General features: G+C 42.6%; 1 protein-coding gene across 1 annotated transcript in view; it reads left to right on the top strand.

The window, feature by feature from the left end:
• The window catches only part of RUNX1T1 (RUNX1 partner transcriptional co-repressor 1), a 154,531-nt gene extending 142,452 nt beyond the window's left edge, over positions 1-12,079 (top strand). The window contains exon 12 of the mRNA XM_042923327.1: positions 11,974-12,079. Within this exon, the coding sequence (XP_042779261.1) occupies positions 11,974-11,979 (6 nt within the window). The 3' untranslated portion in view covers positions 11,980-12,079. The remainder of the gene's footprint in view (positions 1-11,973) is intronic.
• The last annotated feature ends 2,463 nt before the right edge of the window (positions 12,080-14,542 follow it).

Genomic DNA, 14,542 nt, shown 5'->3' with positions numbered 1-14,542 from the left:
CCCCCGCCGCCGCTCCCAGGAACCCTGCTAATTTTTGTGTGTAATTCTCAGACCCCCAGGGTTTTGGTTTTGTTTTCTTTCATTTACTTACTTACTTGCTTATTTATTTAAGTAATGTATGTACCGCATTGTAGCAGAAATTTCTTCTCCCTCTGAATGTTCTCAACTTTGTGGATCAAAAAATAGCTGCAAAGAACAAGGAGGACCGCGCCTCTGCAAAGGGCTGTGTCTGGAGAGAGGGTGTGAAGGTGGATGCCGGTTAAACGGGAGGGTCCTTGGAACCATCCATTCAGTTTCCTCCATGTGCCAGCTGGGCTGGGCTGCTGTCCCAAGACCTGGCTTCTCAAACTGGTCTTCCCAGGAAATGTGGCTCTTCTCACGGTTCGTACTCTAGAAACTTGGTGATGCATGCACGGAAAACAAATTTTAATTACTGACGGACACCTCCAAACCCTCTCATTTGCAATAGGGTTGGCTACTTAATGACTTCTTGTCACAAAAGACAGGCCAGCCTGACCTAGGTTGCCCGTTCTTAAATGTGTTCATGCCTCTTTCGTTCCTGTTCGAAGTGGGACAGGCCAGGAAACTAGCAGACAAGAACAGAAATGGGACCCATTGAAGTAGTTCCCTTATGAGTAGTTCTGGAAAACACCCTGTGACATTATCATGCAAGTGGGTATGTCGGGCAAATGGGAAGTGCTTTGTAGTTTGTATGAAAAATATGAGCAAAATCCAGAGACTTCTAGGTGGTGGACTCCACTTTTTCTAGAAGTGTTAATGATGTATTTGATAACATTATAAAAGAATGTGTCTGCCATGAAAGAACATAGAGCTATTTCTCTGCAATGAGCAAAGGGGCACTGTTCTGTATGGGTGTATATACCCTTACTCCAAGGTGAATAAATAAAGTTGTGTTTGCTCAAATCTGTCCCTGGTCAGTCTGTTCTCAGTCATATTGGGGAAACTGAGTCAGACAAATGCAGACAGTGGTTTTTTGTTTGTTTGTTTTCCCATCTCACTTCTCCATTCACATAAGCAGGGACGTAGGGCTAAGGTAATTACTTTCTTCGCTCTCGGAATTTTCAGGTTCAGGTAGCACTTGTTGAAAACTCTTCGACATTATACGTGGGGAGTCACAAGAACTTAAGATCAAGACAATAAAATTGTTTATTCTGGGGTGCCTGGGTGGCTCAGTCGGCTAAATGCCTGACTCTTGATTTCAGGTCAGGTCATGGTGGCATGGTTTGGGAGTTCAGGCCTCGCGCTGGGCTCCATGCGGGCGGTGCAGAGCCTCCTTGGGGTTCTCTCTCTCTTTCTCTTTTCCCCTCCCCCACTCTCTCCCTAAATAAATAAACATTAAAAAAATTTTTAAATGTCTATTTTACTATAATCAAAATAACATTTGAATGGGGAGGAAACTCCCGATGGGTAAGAGAAACAATATCTGCCTTTAGTTCTTCATGCCAATGTTCTGTCGCTGGAGTTCTGTACTCCACGGTCAAGAAAGATAAATGACGCAGGGGGAACATGAGACAGTGGGGAGAACACAAACTGCCTGGACGCCATGGCAGTCCCCACATAAATCAATGGCAACCGGAGCCCTTTTCAGTGCCTCCTGCGGGGCCAAGCACCCAGGTAGCACTCAATAAATATTAATTGTAACTACAACTGTGAGTCTGCAGCTAGAATAAGGCGGTGCCAGCTACGCCCGAAATGAACAAATCGGCTGGAGGAACGGAGAGCGAGGGAAATGATTTGACCGCCTGTAGGCGTGAAGAGGGAAGATCAAACCATGTGCAGCTGATCGGACGGTGATAAGAGGCGGTGTGTGACCACTGCTCACAGGCATCGGAGGACGTAAATGCCAAAGGGGTGAGGGAGGGAACGGTTCAGTCCGCTACGTGCCGGGATGCCTACGGTGACTGGTGACAAACGCGCAGTTAATTGTTACAGTTCTCCCTTAGTTTCTTCGTGTGGGACACCACCAGCAAGGCGTTCGAAAATACCTTGGGATTTCAGACCTCGATCAGCCCACAGTGAAATCTGGATTCCCACCTCTGCCTCGTTTGCCTTGGGTTTCTTTCCTCTCTTTAGCTCTCCCCTCTCCTCTCCTCCATCTACGTACAACAGACGTTTTTGTACTTGGGAACATCTCCCTTCCTTCATCTTCCTACGCGCTTCATCGGACCGCGCTTGCCTGCCTCGTAACACCAGGAAGGCTCCCCTGTGAAGCTTACGCTAAGCGGAGAGCAAGAGGCCAGCTCACCCTTGTTCTCTCAGAACCAAAGCCTAGGCGACATGGCCCCCAGATGCCAGCAATTCTGACAGCCACTTGCTGCCCCCGAGTCACTCCCAACAGTGCGGAGACCTCCAAGACCCAGCGGACAGCCTTAGCCAGAGTTACTTTCTGGCCCAGAAAAACACGTAACATAAGCAGTCGATGTTACGATCAAAGACTACACCTCACTTTGCTCGAGCGCGTCAACATAATCCACCAAGCCACCTAAGAGGAAGTGGGGATGGTAATGTAGACATTGAGGGGGAGGGCGGGGCGGGGGGAGAGACTAGGGAATGTGCCACATAAATGTTATGTGGTGGCAGCCGAGAATGAAAATGGACAGAATGTGACTACGATAATACTTCCTATGCTGGGGTTCAGCAAATTACTAGCATATATTTTCTTCAATATACAATCACGTCTCAATTACTGAGAGATTATCCCGTCTCTCCCGGGAGTTCTCGCTTCCCATTACCCTCTGCAGTTCTCATTATTACTATTTAAATGATTTCTGGCAGATCACCACAGCATTGAGCCATGGGCTTTCTGAGCTTGGGAATGAAAGAGGTTTCTCTTTAAAAAAAACTAACAAATGAACAACAACAAAATAAACCTCTGACAACCACCACCACCTCGGGTGCAGAGAAAGTTGGACATCAATAAATGCCTTCCAAATGTGTTCTACTTAGTTGCTTCAAAATGACCAGGGCTGTCTTGGGGCGCCCGGGTGGCTCTGTTAGTTAAGTGTCTGACTCTTGGTTTCGGTTCAGGTCACGATCTCATGGTTTGTGAGTTCAAACCCCACATCCGGCTTCCTGCTGACAGTGCAGAGCCTGCTTGGGATTCTCTCCCCCCCCCCCCCCGCCCCTCCTCGCTTTCTCTCTCTGTCTCTCTCTCAAAAATAAATAAATAAACTAAAAAAAAAAAATGGACCAGGGCTATCTAAAAATTGATTTCTGGACCTCCCTGCTGACCTACAGAATCAGATTCTCTAGGGACACGTTTGTCAATAAGACAAATATCTGTCCTCCGGGGGCTTATATTCTGGTAGAAGAGAAAGATAAACAAGTAATTAGATAAATATTTAGTTACTGATAAATTCTAGAAAGACGCTTACAGCAGGATAGGACCATAAACAGCGATGGGCTGCATTTGCAGGTGGGTGGCACAGTATTCTTTAGGTTGGCCACTCCAGGAAGGCCACTCCAAGGAAGTGACATTTAAGAAGAAACTAGGATGTGGAGTGAGCCGCATGAAGGTCTAAGTGGGGAGCATGCTGGTCAGGCACAGGGAACAGGTGTGGGGGCTTCCAGATAGACGTAAGCTGGAGGGCTTGACAAACTGTTAGTGGTAGGATGTGTCCGGGGCAGGAGGGCTGAGATCAAGTTCAAGTTAAGCGGGAGTCAGGTTCTGCAGGGCCTTACAGGTTACAGGAGACATTTTTTTGCTTTCTTGTAAGCAAGATCTGCAGCCACATTTAGGGACACCTGACGGTGACCGTGAAGTCATGTCGCTCCTGTGCTTAGTGCGGAACTACACCTATGTGGCCAAAGGGCGGGGCCGGGACAGTGGTCACCACAGAAAGGGGGCAGAGGCTGCCCAGGGTTCCATACCAGTTCAGCTAATAACTCAGTGTGGGGAGGTCTGCGTTTACTTCAGGAAATGCTCTCAGAAGGAGCAACACAGGAATGAGGGCAAGGAGATGCCACCGTGTAAAATAAGGTGTGAAGGTGCCCTGGCCCGGATGAGTTCCCCTCAGACTGGTGTGTTGAAAGCTAACCTCCATGGTGATGGTATTCGAGGTGGGGCCTCTGGGCAGTGATTAGCTCACAAGGATGGAGCCATCATGACGGGATTAGTGTTCTTAGAAAAGCAACTCCACAGACATCCTTCGGAGCTTCCACAAGAAGGTGAGGATAAATGTGAGGCCCAGAAGACGGCTCTCATCTGATCGTGACGACACCCTGATCTAGGACTTCCAACCTCCAGAACCGTGAGCATAAATTTCTGCTGTTTATAAGCCCTGATCTTGGACTTCCAACCTCCAGAACCGTGAGCATAAATTTCTGCTGTTTATAAGCCACGAAGCCTGTGGTATTTTGTTGTAGCTGCCCTAACGGACTAAGACGGGAGGAGAGAACATTCCTGGAAGAGGTGACTCTGTGAGTATGAGCACAGATGCCAAAACCAACATGGCATGCCTGGGAAGAAACCTACTGAGGAATTTTGCTGAAACACAAGAAAGAAGGCAGTGTTGGTCCCTCACCGCACCCCCCTTTGTTAGGAGACTGATGATGGCTTGACTTTCCTCTTGTGTGCAAACAGCAAATAAATCATCGATTCCTTGCTTACTCGAAAATGAAGTCAATATCGTCTTTGACAAAGAGAAAGGTTTTTGTATTTGCAATTAAACTTGTTGCAAACTTGTTTTAGATGGTGGATACTGCTATTTAAAACCTATCTTCTGAATGTGTGATGAAGGGTAGAGTCTGCAAAAAAAACCGACGGCAGCCTTTTACAATTCCACTTATTACAATTGCGCATTTTGCTGACAAAGTCACAGACAGTAAAGTTGAGGCAAGCGCAAACCGCCCATTTGAAGGCAAGTGATATATTCTTTTTTGCTCTGTTAGCAAAGGCTTTGAAAGATGTTAGCAAGGTACTTTCCACTTTTCTACCACTTAATATGTTCTCCATAAAGCAGGCCCAGGGCAACACTGTATTTTGTGGAATGGAATTGGATATAAGGAATACACAGTCACAACATGTACATGCTGCATATACTATATATAATGTTCATGTCAGTTGTGGTCTAATACCAACTTTCATGAACTGTTCTTACAATGTCATCTAAGTTAATTTCAATAATGTGGTCACCTGGGTCAAAATACAAACCATGCTTGTGAAAGACCTCAGGTTGATAATCCAAGGCCGGGCTAGAAACTTTTAATAAGATAGCTGCAGCTTGGTCAATGAGTAACTCAGCTTTTCTCAAACTAGGCTCACTGGAACTCTGGTTCCGGAGGTTGTTAACAGGCACCCCGCGGGGCAAAATGTAAAAAGCCTTCAATGATCAACACATGGGTACTGTTATAATTTATATCCCTTAAAAGATCTGCAAAGTCTAGCATTGGAATAATCTAGTTTCATATGCCCCGACATTTCCCAAACTTCCTTGAACACGTTCACAAGGCATCTATTCATATGAGCGTCTGTAATATATTTTCCCCTCTCGTCTATCACCTTTGTCATAAACAAGACTTCACGTGACAATAAATCTTAGTGGTCTCTTCCCTTGCTGTCTCCAGAATAAGGGCTCCTCATCATGGACTGGATTCCAGGCTCTGCATAATTGGTCCCCCCTCTTCTTCCCACTTCTGGAACCCAGGACTCTCCTCGGCAAACCTCCTTGCCAACGGCCCTTTTTTTTTTTAATGGATAAATTAGCTTTCTTCCTCCAGCCTCTGTGCCTTTGTCCACAACCTCTTCACCACTGGAGTGCTCTTGATGTTTCTCTCTAGTGGAAAAAGTCCCTGTTGGCCGCCCGACCCCACTTCATTCTCTTCTGTAGCACAAACAAGACCACTCCCTTCACGGACTCCCCGTGCTTAGATTGGTGCTGCTTCTTTCGCTACCGTGGGCAGTTGGAAAGTCAAGAGAGTGTCTAAGAACAGCACAGGATAGGAAGAGATTTATTTCCCAAGTCTGTCTAACCGTGTGAACTTGGACGAGCTACTTAAACTCTTTTCGACCCAGGTGATTTTTGGAAGTGGACGAGACTATACTATGAATTGGAAAAGAGCCCATAGTGGACATTTCATGCGCTTATGCTTTGTGTCTCTAACCATGTAATCAGCACAGCGATCCGGTTTATCTGGCGTATCGCTCCCGGTATACCTTGAGGTCCATGAAGCAGATGTTCCGCCTTGCCACCCTTGTCTCCCTTGCCACCCACCCTGTGACTTTTGTTTGCACGTGCACAGGTGATAACTGATACGTCACGACTGCCACCTGGCTAGCAGAGGACAGAAGATGCTGTTGGCGACAGAACACCTCCAATTTCACATAGGGTTAAAATGTAAAAGAAGGTGTGTTTTGGAGTAAATGAAATATTACACTAGCCTCATATTCCGAATGAGATTCAAGCAGGTTAAATTTTACTTTTTCTTCACTCTAAAGCTAGTGAGCGGAAAAGCCTCATGATGTCTCAGGACCGATTCTGAAGCTTTCCTGTAAGGCATGCTGCCTCTCAACTGAATGCCTTCCAAATGAATTAAGTCTGTAAAATCTACAGTGACTTCAATAAGCATAAATGACTTAGACGAAGGAGCAGTTTTCAAAGGGACGACTTTCTCTGAGCGATATCATGGCCCGGCAGCGACCCCCAGGACTTAGCATCGGCATCTCTAGGCAAATGCCTCATCGGCAAGTTGTTCTCCTCCAGCATCAAGTGAGAAAGCTAGCCTCTAAGAAGTAGAGCCTCAGGTGCCCATCTGGCAATGGGGGCGGAATGTATGAAAAAGAATGGAGTCAGTCCCTCCTCACTTTTGCTCTTCCAGCTGGTACCAGGACTTCGGTACCAGAACTTCTGCTGGACTCGGAACTTCGGGATAGGGAAGGTAGTGGGGAGTCTTTGGGTGGCTCAGTGTGTTCTTATTTAGAGGTAGTTTGCACAACCGTGAACGCCCCAGGTTGGGACCCAGTTGAAGGACTGATGAGCCATTTACTAGCCTTGGGCAAGGACCTTCCCATGCTCAGTTTCCTCATTTGTGAAATTGGAAAGATGAATTGACTTTCTCATAGATTAGTTGTGGGGATTCAATGAGACAGGGCACGTATAGTACTTAGCAGATGGCTGGCACAAGGTAAGAACCCGGTAACTGATAGCTGTTATAATTGCTAATGCATTTTAAAAACCTAAATAGAAAAGCAAGCAGAAGGCATAATTCAGAAGGAGTGGAAGAGGCTCTGCGATCGCCTGATTCCGTGGAAATTCATTGGAAATGATAGCGGCCTTATTTTGAAAAATGCCATCTAATTTGCATCTGCTGGGCATTCCAATTCCTAATGCCCTTCTTTTTGCTTATGAAGTGTCTCCTTCTGTAGAGTTAGTAGACCCAGCCTTTACCAGGGATGTTAGTGATAATGCTTTGTGGTTGTTGTTCTTGCTAATCATTTAAATTTCGGAATCAACAAAAGCTAAACTATTGTAGACTGACTCTCCACTTAATGGTCCTGCCATTGTGACTGTTTCAGTGGAAATAAGCTGGCAAACACTACCGACCAAGAGACTGTCCCGTCTGCGTGTTTCTTCGAAACTGCTATCAGTCTGGAGCAACTCTGTATTTTGGCATTGCTTTTTCTCCGTGGAGGCAAATGATGTTTTCTTTTACATCTCCCCTTCTCAGTGAATGTTCCGGAAAATAAAAAGTTTGAGGCTTATTCATCTAATTACAAAAGATCCGGAAAGGTCATGGAGAGTGTTTTTGATTTGGTTTTCACGTGCTATGCTTATGGGATGGAAACGCACAGAGGATTGAAAGTAAAAATAATGAACGTGAGTTGATGCTAAGTGCTAGAATGCATTACCTCAGTAAATGCTCACAACACCTATGCAGTAGGTGTTATTGTTGTTGTTATAGTTTAATGTTTTTATGTGTTTTAAAGGTATTTTTAGTGTATTTTATTATTTACTTTTATAAAAAATTATCATTGTAATTATCATTACATAGAAGGAAGCATGGAGGCACAGGAAGTTTTGTACATTGCCTAAGGTCTCACAGCCAGCATATTTCAAGCCAGCGTTTTAATCCAGGCCATCTGACTCCAAAGCCTGCGCTCCTGCTTTTTTGTGCTGCGAACGTTAAGGGTTTTTCTAGCTCTAAAATAAGATTCTATGTTGCTAACTCATTTAAATGCTATTCTTTATTTGGGTTTTAAAATGTTTAGTGAAAAAACATGTTATAATTTGGGGGAACAGCTGTATACTTCATTTCTCTTTTGTAGCATGGATAACAGAGCGCTCTTTATAAGTAAAATCACGCTCTTTATTCTTCCCCTGGAAGAACTGGGTAAGTGGCTCTTTGCAAAGAAACGAAGTAAGAAATGTATTATCCTCCAATTGGGTGAAATGCATGCCATTAGAAGGAATAAGATCCATAATCTAAGTCATTCTCTCTCCATGGTAAAATGTTCTTGTGCCTTAATTAAGGAAGAGAGAACATGAGAGAGTTCAATAAGAGTCAAAGTCTGTCCTGTTGTGAGGCGTCTTAATGGATTTTCACACCTGATTTCCATCTGCAGATGTAATCAGTAAGAATGGAAGAGGTCTGAGGAGAGAGCTCTTATGGAGTTCAAGGAAGCAACACTCCAGATATTTTAGTTGGAGATGAGGTTTACAAGAGCAGATCGATATTTTTTCATCATTTCTACCAGGAGTATTAATCAATATGATCAATATGACTACTTAAGAAACAATGTTTGGACACAAACATTGGAAAGAACGAGTGGTAGTGAATACTCTATTATATGTTAACTAGCTCTGGACTTAGGGGAGGCAATGTCACAGTCAATGTGATATATAGCCACCATAATCATTATACGGTGTTTTGAGGCCAATTTGTGCATGTGTGGCAATTAAAAATGGTATAAAATTGATTCTCTAAAGCAACCCTTCTAGAAATGATACATTCAGGCATGGGTTGTTGGAAACCCATATTGCCGATGCATTTATCTTCCCAATTGCTAAGTACTCACTTGTACATTGTATTTCATCTAAATGAATAGAATCCTTTTTTTTTTTTTTTTTTTTGCTACTACCACTGGAAAGAATTTATTCAACAAATATTAGTTGCTAAGTTCTGTGTCAAGGCAGGGGCTATAACTGGCACAAACGTGAGTAAGAATGGCTCATAATTTCATGGAATTTACAGCATAGTGAGGCAATAAGAAAACCAGTGGGGCCAGGATTCAAACCCCAGTATAGGCTGTCAGAGCTCACTAGTCTTAGCTATCATCTGAGAGCACTTCCTAAATCCATCAGAACCAGAATTCTCCCTCTGTTCTCTGAGAGTCGTATTATCAGATTTATTTATTCCTGTCAACATTTTGAAGGTTGTTTCACTGCTTGGCATGTATTTACAAACTCACTATTTAAGTATTGCAGAGAACTTTGTCTTATGAAAATACATGGAAACCAATTTAAGCAAGGACAGCCAGACTTCATCAAAACTTAGAAGTCATCATACAACACTTACATCTTTCCTCAGGCTGTTTTTGGTTTGTTTGTTCGTTTGTTTGTTTGTTTTTTCTTTTTTTCTTTTTCCTGGACGTCTGCTTTGTGCTTTCTAGGAACCAGTCTCCTCTGAAAGGACCATGGTTTCTGTTCTCCTGTAATCTTGGCTCCAAATGATTTGGGGTTACCATTTTAGTGGACATATGTCACGTTTATAGCCACTAAGCATCTTATGAACAGACTTCTTAACTTTGGGCTATTTCCCAAATTGAGAACTACTTACTCAATGTGGAGGCCAAAACTCTATTTCTCAGCCTCTAGTTGGGGAATAGGCTTTACCAACCAGAACCACTCTCCTGAAATGGTTTTATTCAGAAGGGATATCATGAAGAACCAGGGGTAGTTGCTGCATAGAATCTGTATTCTCATGAGAATAGCAGAGCACGGAGGAGGGCTATCAGGCATTCCCACAACAGTAATGGCGGCATCCCAGAGATAGTGATGATACACACAGATGCCTTGTCCACTTGCTATCGGCCATGTCTGTGCTTAGAAGGGCCTCTACCGGCAAGGATTAGTGTACGATTTGGGAATTGTTCTTGGATGTAAGACTTTAAGCCTCTGAAGTTTCCATTAGTTTTCTAATGGCTTTTAATAAACTCATTTTCGACTTAAACTAGCTTACGTGGGTTATGCTGCTTGTAAGCAAGATCTTCGATGATCACAGACTTAAATTTCAAAGCTCTAATTTTCAACAAGTTCAGAATTCAGCACTGTCAAGTGTAATGAGTCATATCAAGCAATAGGCATACTCTAATGGGATAAAATAGGTCAATCTGATTCTACAATTGTCAGAAGAGACAAGAAGAGTGTGAAACTGAGAGGCAGTAGAACTTAGTGCTCCACGGTGCAGGGTTTGCAATCAAAGTGAGATTTGAGTCCTAGCTTTATTACTCCTTCACTGACTATCTTGATCCAGTTTTTTAGTCATCTGGTTTTTCGTTTTTTTTGGACCTATAAATAGGGGTAGTAAAATTATGTTTTGCTTGGCATGTGAGGAGTGGTCAGTAAAAGTAAGATCTCCTTATGGCGCTCATGTAGGTATTCGCTTTGAGTTTTGTGATTTGTTGATATGAGAATTATTTATTGGTTTATTGTTCAGGAATTTTAATGGAGACAGTATAATCAAGATCATCATTGGTTCCTCACATCATACTAGCTGGATTAGTCAGGACAGAATAGCCTATGCAACAAACAACACTCAAATTTCAGAGGCTTCACACATTTATGGTTTATTTAATATGTAGGCAGCTGTCAACTCGTTGTTGGCCACTTATCATCCCAGTAGGAAGTCTGGGACCTAGATCTTTCTGCTTTCCATTTCTTCCCTTTTCTAGGTTCTTGGGAGTCCCCTGCATTTAGCCAATGGATAAAAAAAAAAAAAAAAAACAATGAAAGGCTGGACAGAGGAGAGATCTACAGGATAGGGCTGCCAAATATCCTGTGTCACTTCTGCCCGTGTTCTACTGAATGAAACAGTTTCATAAAGCAGTACCTAAGTACAAGGAAGGCTTGAATATATCATATAACTGTGTTCCCAGGAAGAAAGGACATGCAATTTTTGAACAACTAGCTGGTCTTCACCCTCTTTTACTCTTTCAGTCTTGACAAATAGAGGAGAGTTCCAACATTGGGATGGAGTGGCATCCAACATCTCGCTTAGAATTTTGTCGTCTAAATTGGCTGTGAATTTGCTCATGCGTTTCATTTGGACATCGAATGCAAATCCCAGCCCAAAGGTATATATGAGAAGAGCAATCAGATAATTCACATTCTTGCTCATTCTGAATAAATATGATAACCAGATTTGGCTATTACCATATACTGAGGACAATTCTTGTCTTAAACACAGAGAAATCAGATTCTGTTTCTTTATGAATTGCCAGCAATATAAATCCTTATATCTGAAATTGTAAACTGCAGTTTTGTGATGGTTGATTGATTAAAAGACGCAAACTGGTTTAAAAAAGATTCTATCCTTTTTCAGTTGGGATTGCTTCTCGGCCTTGTAAACTGTACTGGTGCAGTGCCTATATGTGGTCATAATTTTTATCTCTGAGTATCCTTCTGAGTTGAAGTGTCAGCATATACAGTTTTATTCTGAAAAATAAAAAAAAAAAAAAAGATTTAAAAGTACTTAATGGAAAGTTAATGCCAGTGCATTGCTATTTAACTTGAAGGGATAAATGTGAATTCCCATTAAATTGACAGAAATAATACCAATTGTCTCTTTTTAGTCAAGGTGCCAAACAAAGACTATTTATTCCCTTTTCAAAGGTAAGTTTAAAACAACCCTGAACAGTCTTCTCAGATGCAAATTACGATACCTTACTGATCGCCCATTGTTATTGTGCTGGCGTTTGAGTTTTGTCACATGGGACATCATTCACTTCTCTTTCAGGCATAAGAAACACAAAGGGACCAGTTGTAACAGTGCTATGTTGACGACGAAAGTTTCTCATGGAACCGGAAAGGCCTTAGGATGACAAGAATGTGGCGCATACACTGCCATGCAGACATCAGTAAGGAATGTACTCTTTTCTGCTGAATCTATTCTTGACCTCAGAAATCTTTGCTTATTCCAAGTGGCATTCTCAATATATCAGAATTATTGCTTGTGATGAAAGCCTGTTATAATCCTCATGCTAAACATTGGCAGCTTCATAACAGGTGTTAGAAGGATGGGGAGTAAAGAGCATCCGAGGGTCCATTGTTAAAACTGGGTGGACTTAAGCCTCCAACTCTCAGTGTGTGTTGATAAAGGATCCTTTGGATCATCAAGAGTTAAGTCAGCCTTGGGTGGGGCTAAGGGAACCGAACTGGAGTTCAGAGGCACCATGACAAGTGGAGACATTGTGCATACACCAACTCTATGGCTTTGGTTTGACCCCGGTAGCTTGTGTTCCTTCAGGGGAATAAATGAAGCTCCTCGGACTTGTGGAGAATGACTGGAGTCACACAGCAGACTCTGAAGCAGGAAAACAAGCACATTTTTACATTCTTGGAAACAGTTTATCTTCTCTATCACTTGGAAGACAGACGGAAGCTAAGATTCTCATGGTTCATCAAATGAAAGCAACTTGGGTTAGCTGAACTGACCCTCATTTATCCTGTCCATACTGAGTGCGGCACAGGTCTCATCTTAACGGGCAATTGAGGTATGTTAAAATGTCAAGGCTGAAAGGAGCTTTAAAGAATATATGCTGAAGAGGTAAAATATTTTCTACCATAGAACCCTCGGTATAGGCAAAACCATATAAGAAATCTGATTAAAGAAGGGAGATAAATCCAGAAGTGATGGAGTCGAAGCCAGGAAAGCAAAACCTAGTCCAGCCTACTTGGCATCCTTTCCTGTCTTGGAACAAGGTCTGCCTTGGAAACCTCTGCCCCAGACCTACAAATTTTAGAGATAAGGAAATAGATCTGTAGAGTTTTTAATGCTATTTTTCACGGGACTAATCTGTAATGAGCAGAGACTACTGTAACACAGTGGTCACTGACAAGCCATGTAGCTCCTTTCTGATGATGACATCAGAGATTGTGGAGCAGTGACTGAAACAGAGAGGTTTAGAGGCGGTAAGATACATTGGGATGCTGGTAGCTTTCAAAGCACATTGGCAAATTACTGCTTTGTGTTGTTAGCATGGCCACCAATGGGTAGGAAGCAACACCGACAAATGGACCTGGGCAGTGTTTGAGTCACAGACAGGGCAGCAGCTCCACTGGGGTAGATGCCCCCGTGCAGCTGGTAAAGCCAAGAAGCCAAGTTGGCAATGCCGACAGACTGGGCGAACCACAGGATCATTCGCTTGCCAGAAAGCGTTTATTTTGTAAATGCGTTCTGTTTTCTGAGTTACTGAGTAATAGGCACCAAAACTGTTTTTCAGCCCAGTATTTTCTCAAGTGTTTGTGTTAGTCCGCCGTTCACCAAAACATTTTGGCTCTCGGTCTTGGAAGCACATGGTGGGATTAAACTTCCCATTTGACATTGACGTTGGACACAGCAATAATGTTTGCCGTGGTCAATGAGATTTGACAGAAAGCGAGGCATGTCTCCTCCTGGAGGAAGTTTTAAAAGTAGCACACGATTTGCTGAATTTCTTCCCCACTGTTGTAGTGGCTGTGAAAGAGTAAACCAAGTTCACCTTGTCCTCAGAGTGGACACAACAAGGGCAGTGTGGTATGAGTGAGAGACAGATTTTATCATGTTATGCCACTAATATTTTGAGGCTGCTTGTCACCATGGTATGACCAAGCGTGTCCTAACTACTGTGATCTTGCATGGGTTGTTAGGTGTTGGGTAAAATGATACCATGGTCAAATAAATTCGAGATTTTCCAATTTAAACAAAGGTTTTTTTGTTTTGTTTTGTTTTATTTTGTTTTGTTTTGTTTTTAGGGCTTCTGGAAGACTTCACTATGCTAATATAAAATGCAAATTTCCAGGCATGCAATGTGGCAAGCAGTGCTTCTCAAACTTATGAGACTCTAGCAGTCTTTGTTTTTTTTTCCTTTGAAGCATTTCCAATGAAATGCTACCTTAGAAAAATCGATATGTATGATATTTAGTGGAAAAACATAAAAACGCACTCAGCAAATGTACCTTTAAGTAGGAAGTGTGTTTATATGTGGGTGTTTGTGGGGGGTGTGTGTTTGTGAGAGAGACAGACAGAGACAGAGACAGAGAGAAAAGAAGGAATTCTTATTTACATTTATTTTCTGTTCTACTTTATCTGAATAAAGAATATAGAATTTAGTTCTAAATTTAAGGACATTTTTGTTTGCTTTGGTGCACTCAATTGAGTAGGAAGATTTTATGATCGTACCTGTTATGTATTATTGTTAATACATAATTTGAAAATAGATAGATAAAGTGAATTTCTCACCAGGATCATAACTCTATATTTCTTCCAAAGGTTTATGCGTAGGTGGATTAGAATTAGGTGAAATGTTAGATTCAGAATTTTTTTT

Source organism: Panthera leo, chromosome F2 (genome assembly GCF_018350215.1).
Source record: "Panthera leo isolate Ple1 chromosome F2, P.leo_Ple1_pat1.1, whole genome shotgun sequence".
Classification (NCBI taxonomy): Eukaryota; Metazoa; Chordata; class Mammalia; order Carnivora; family Felidae; genus Panthera; species Panthera leo.
Note: the sequence above shows the minus strand (reverse complement) of the source record. Positions and strands in the feature narration are given on the sequence as shown.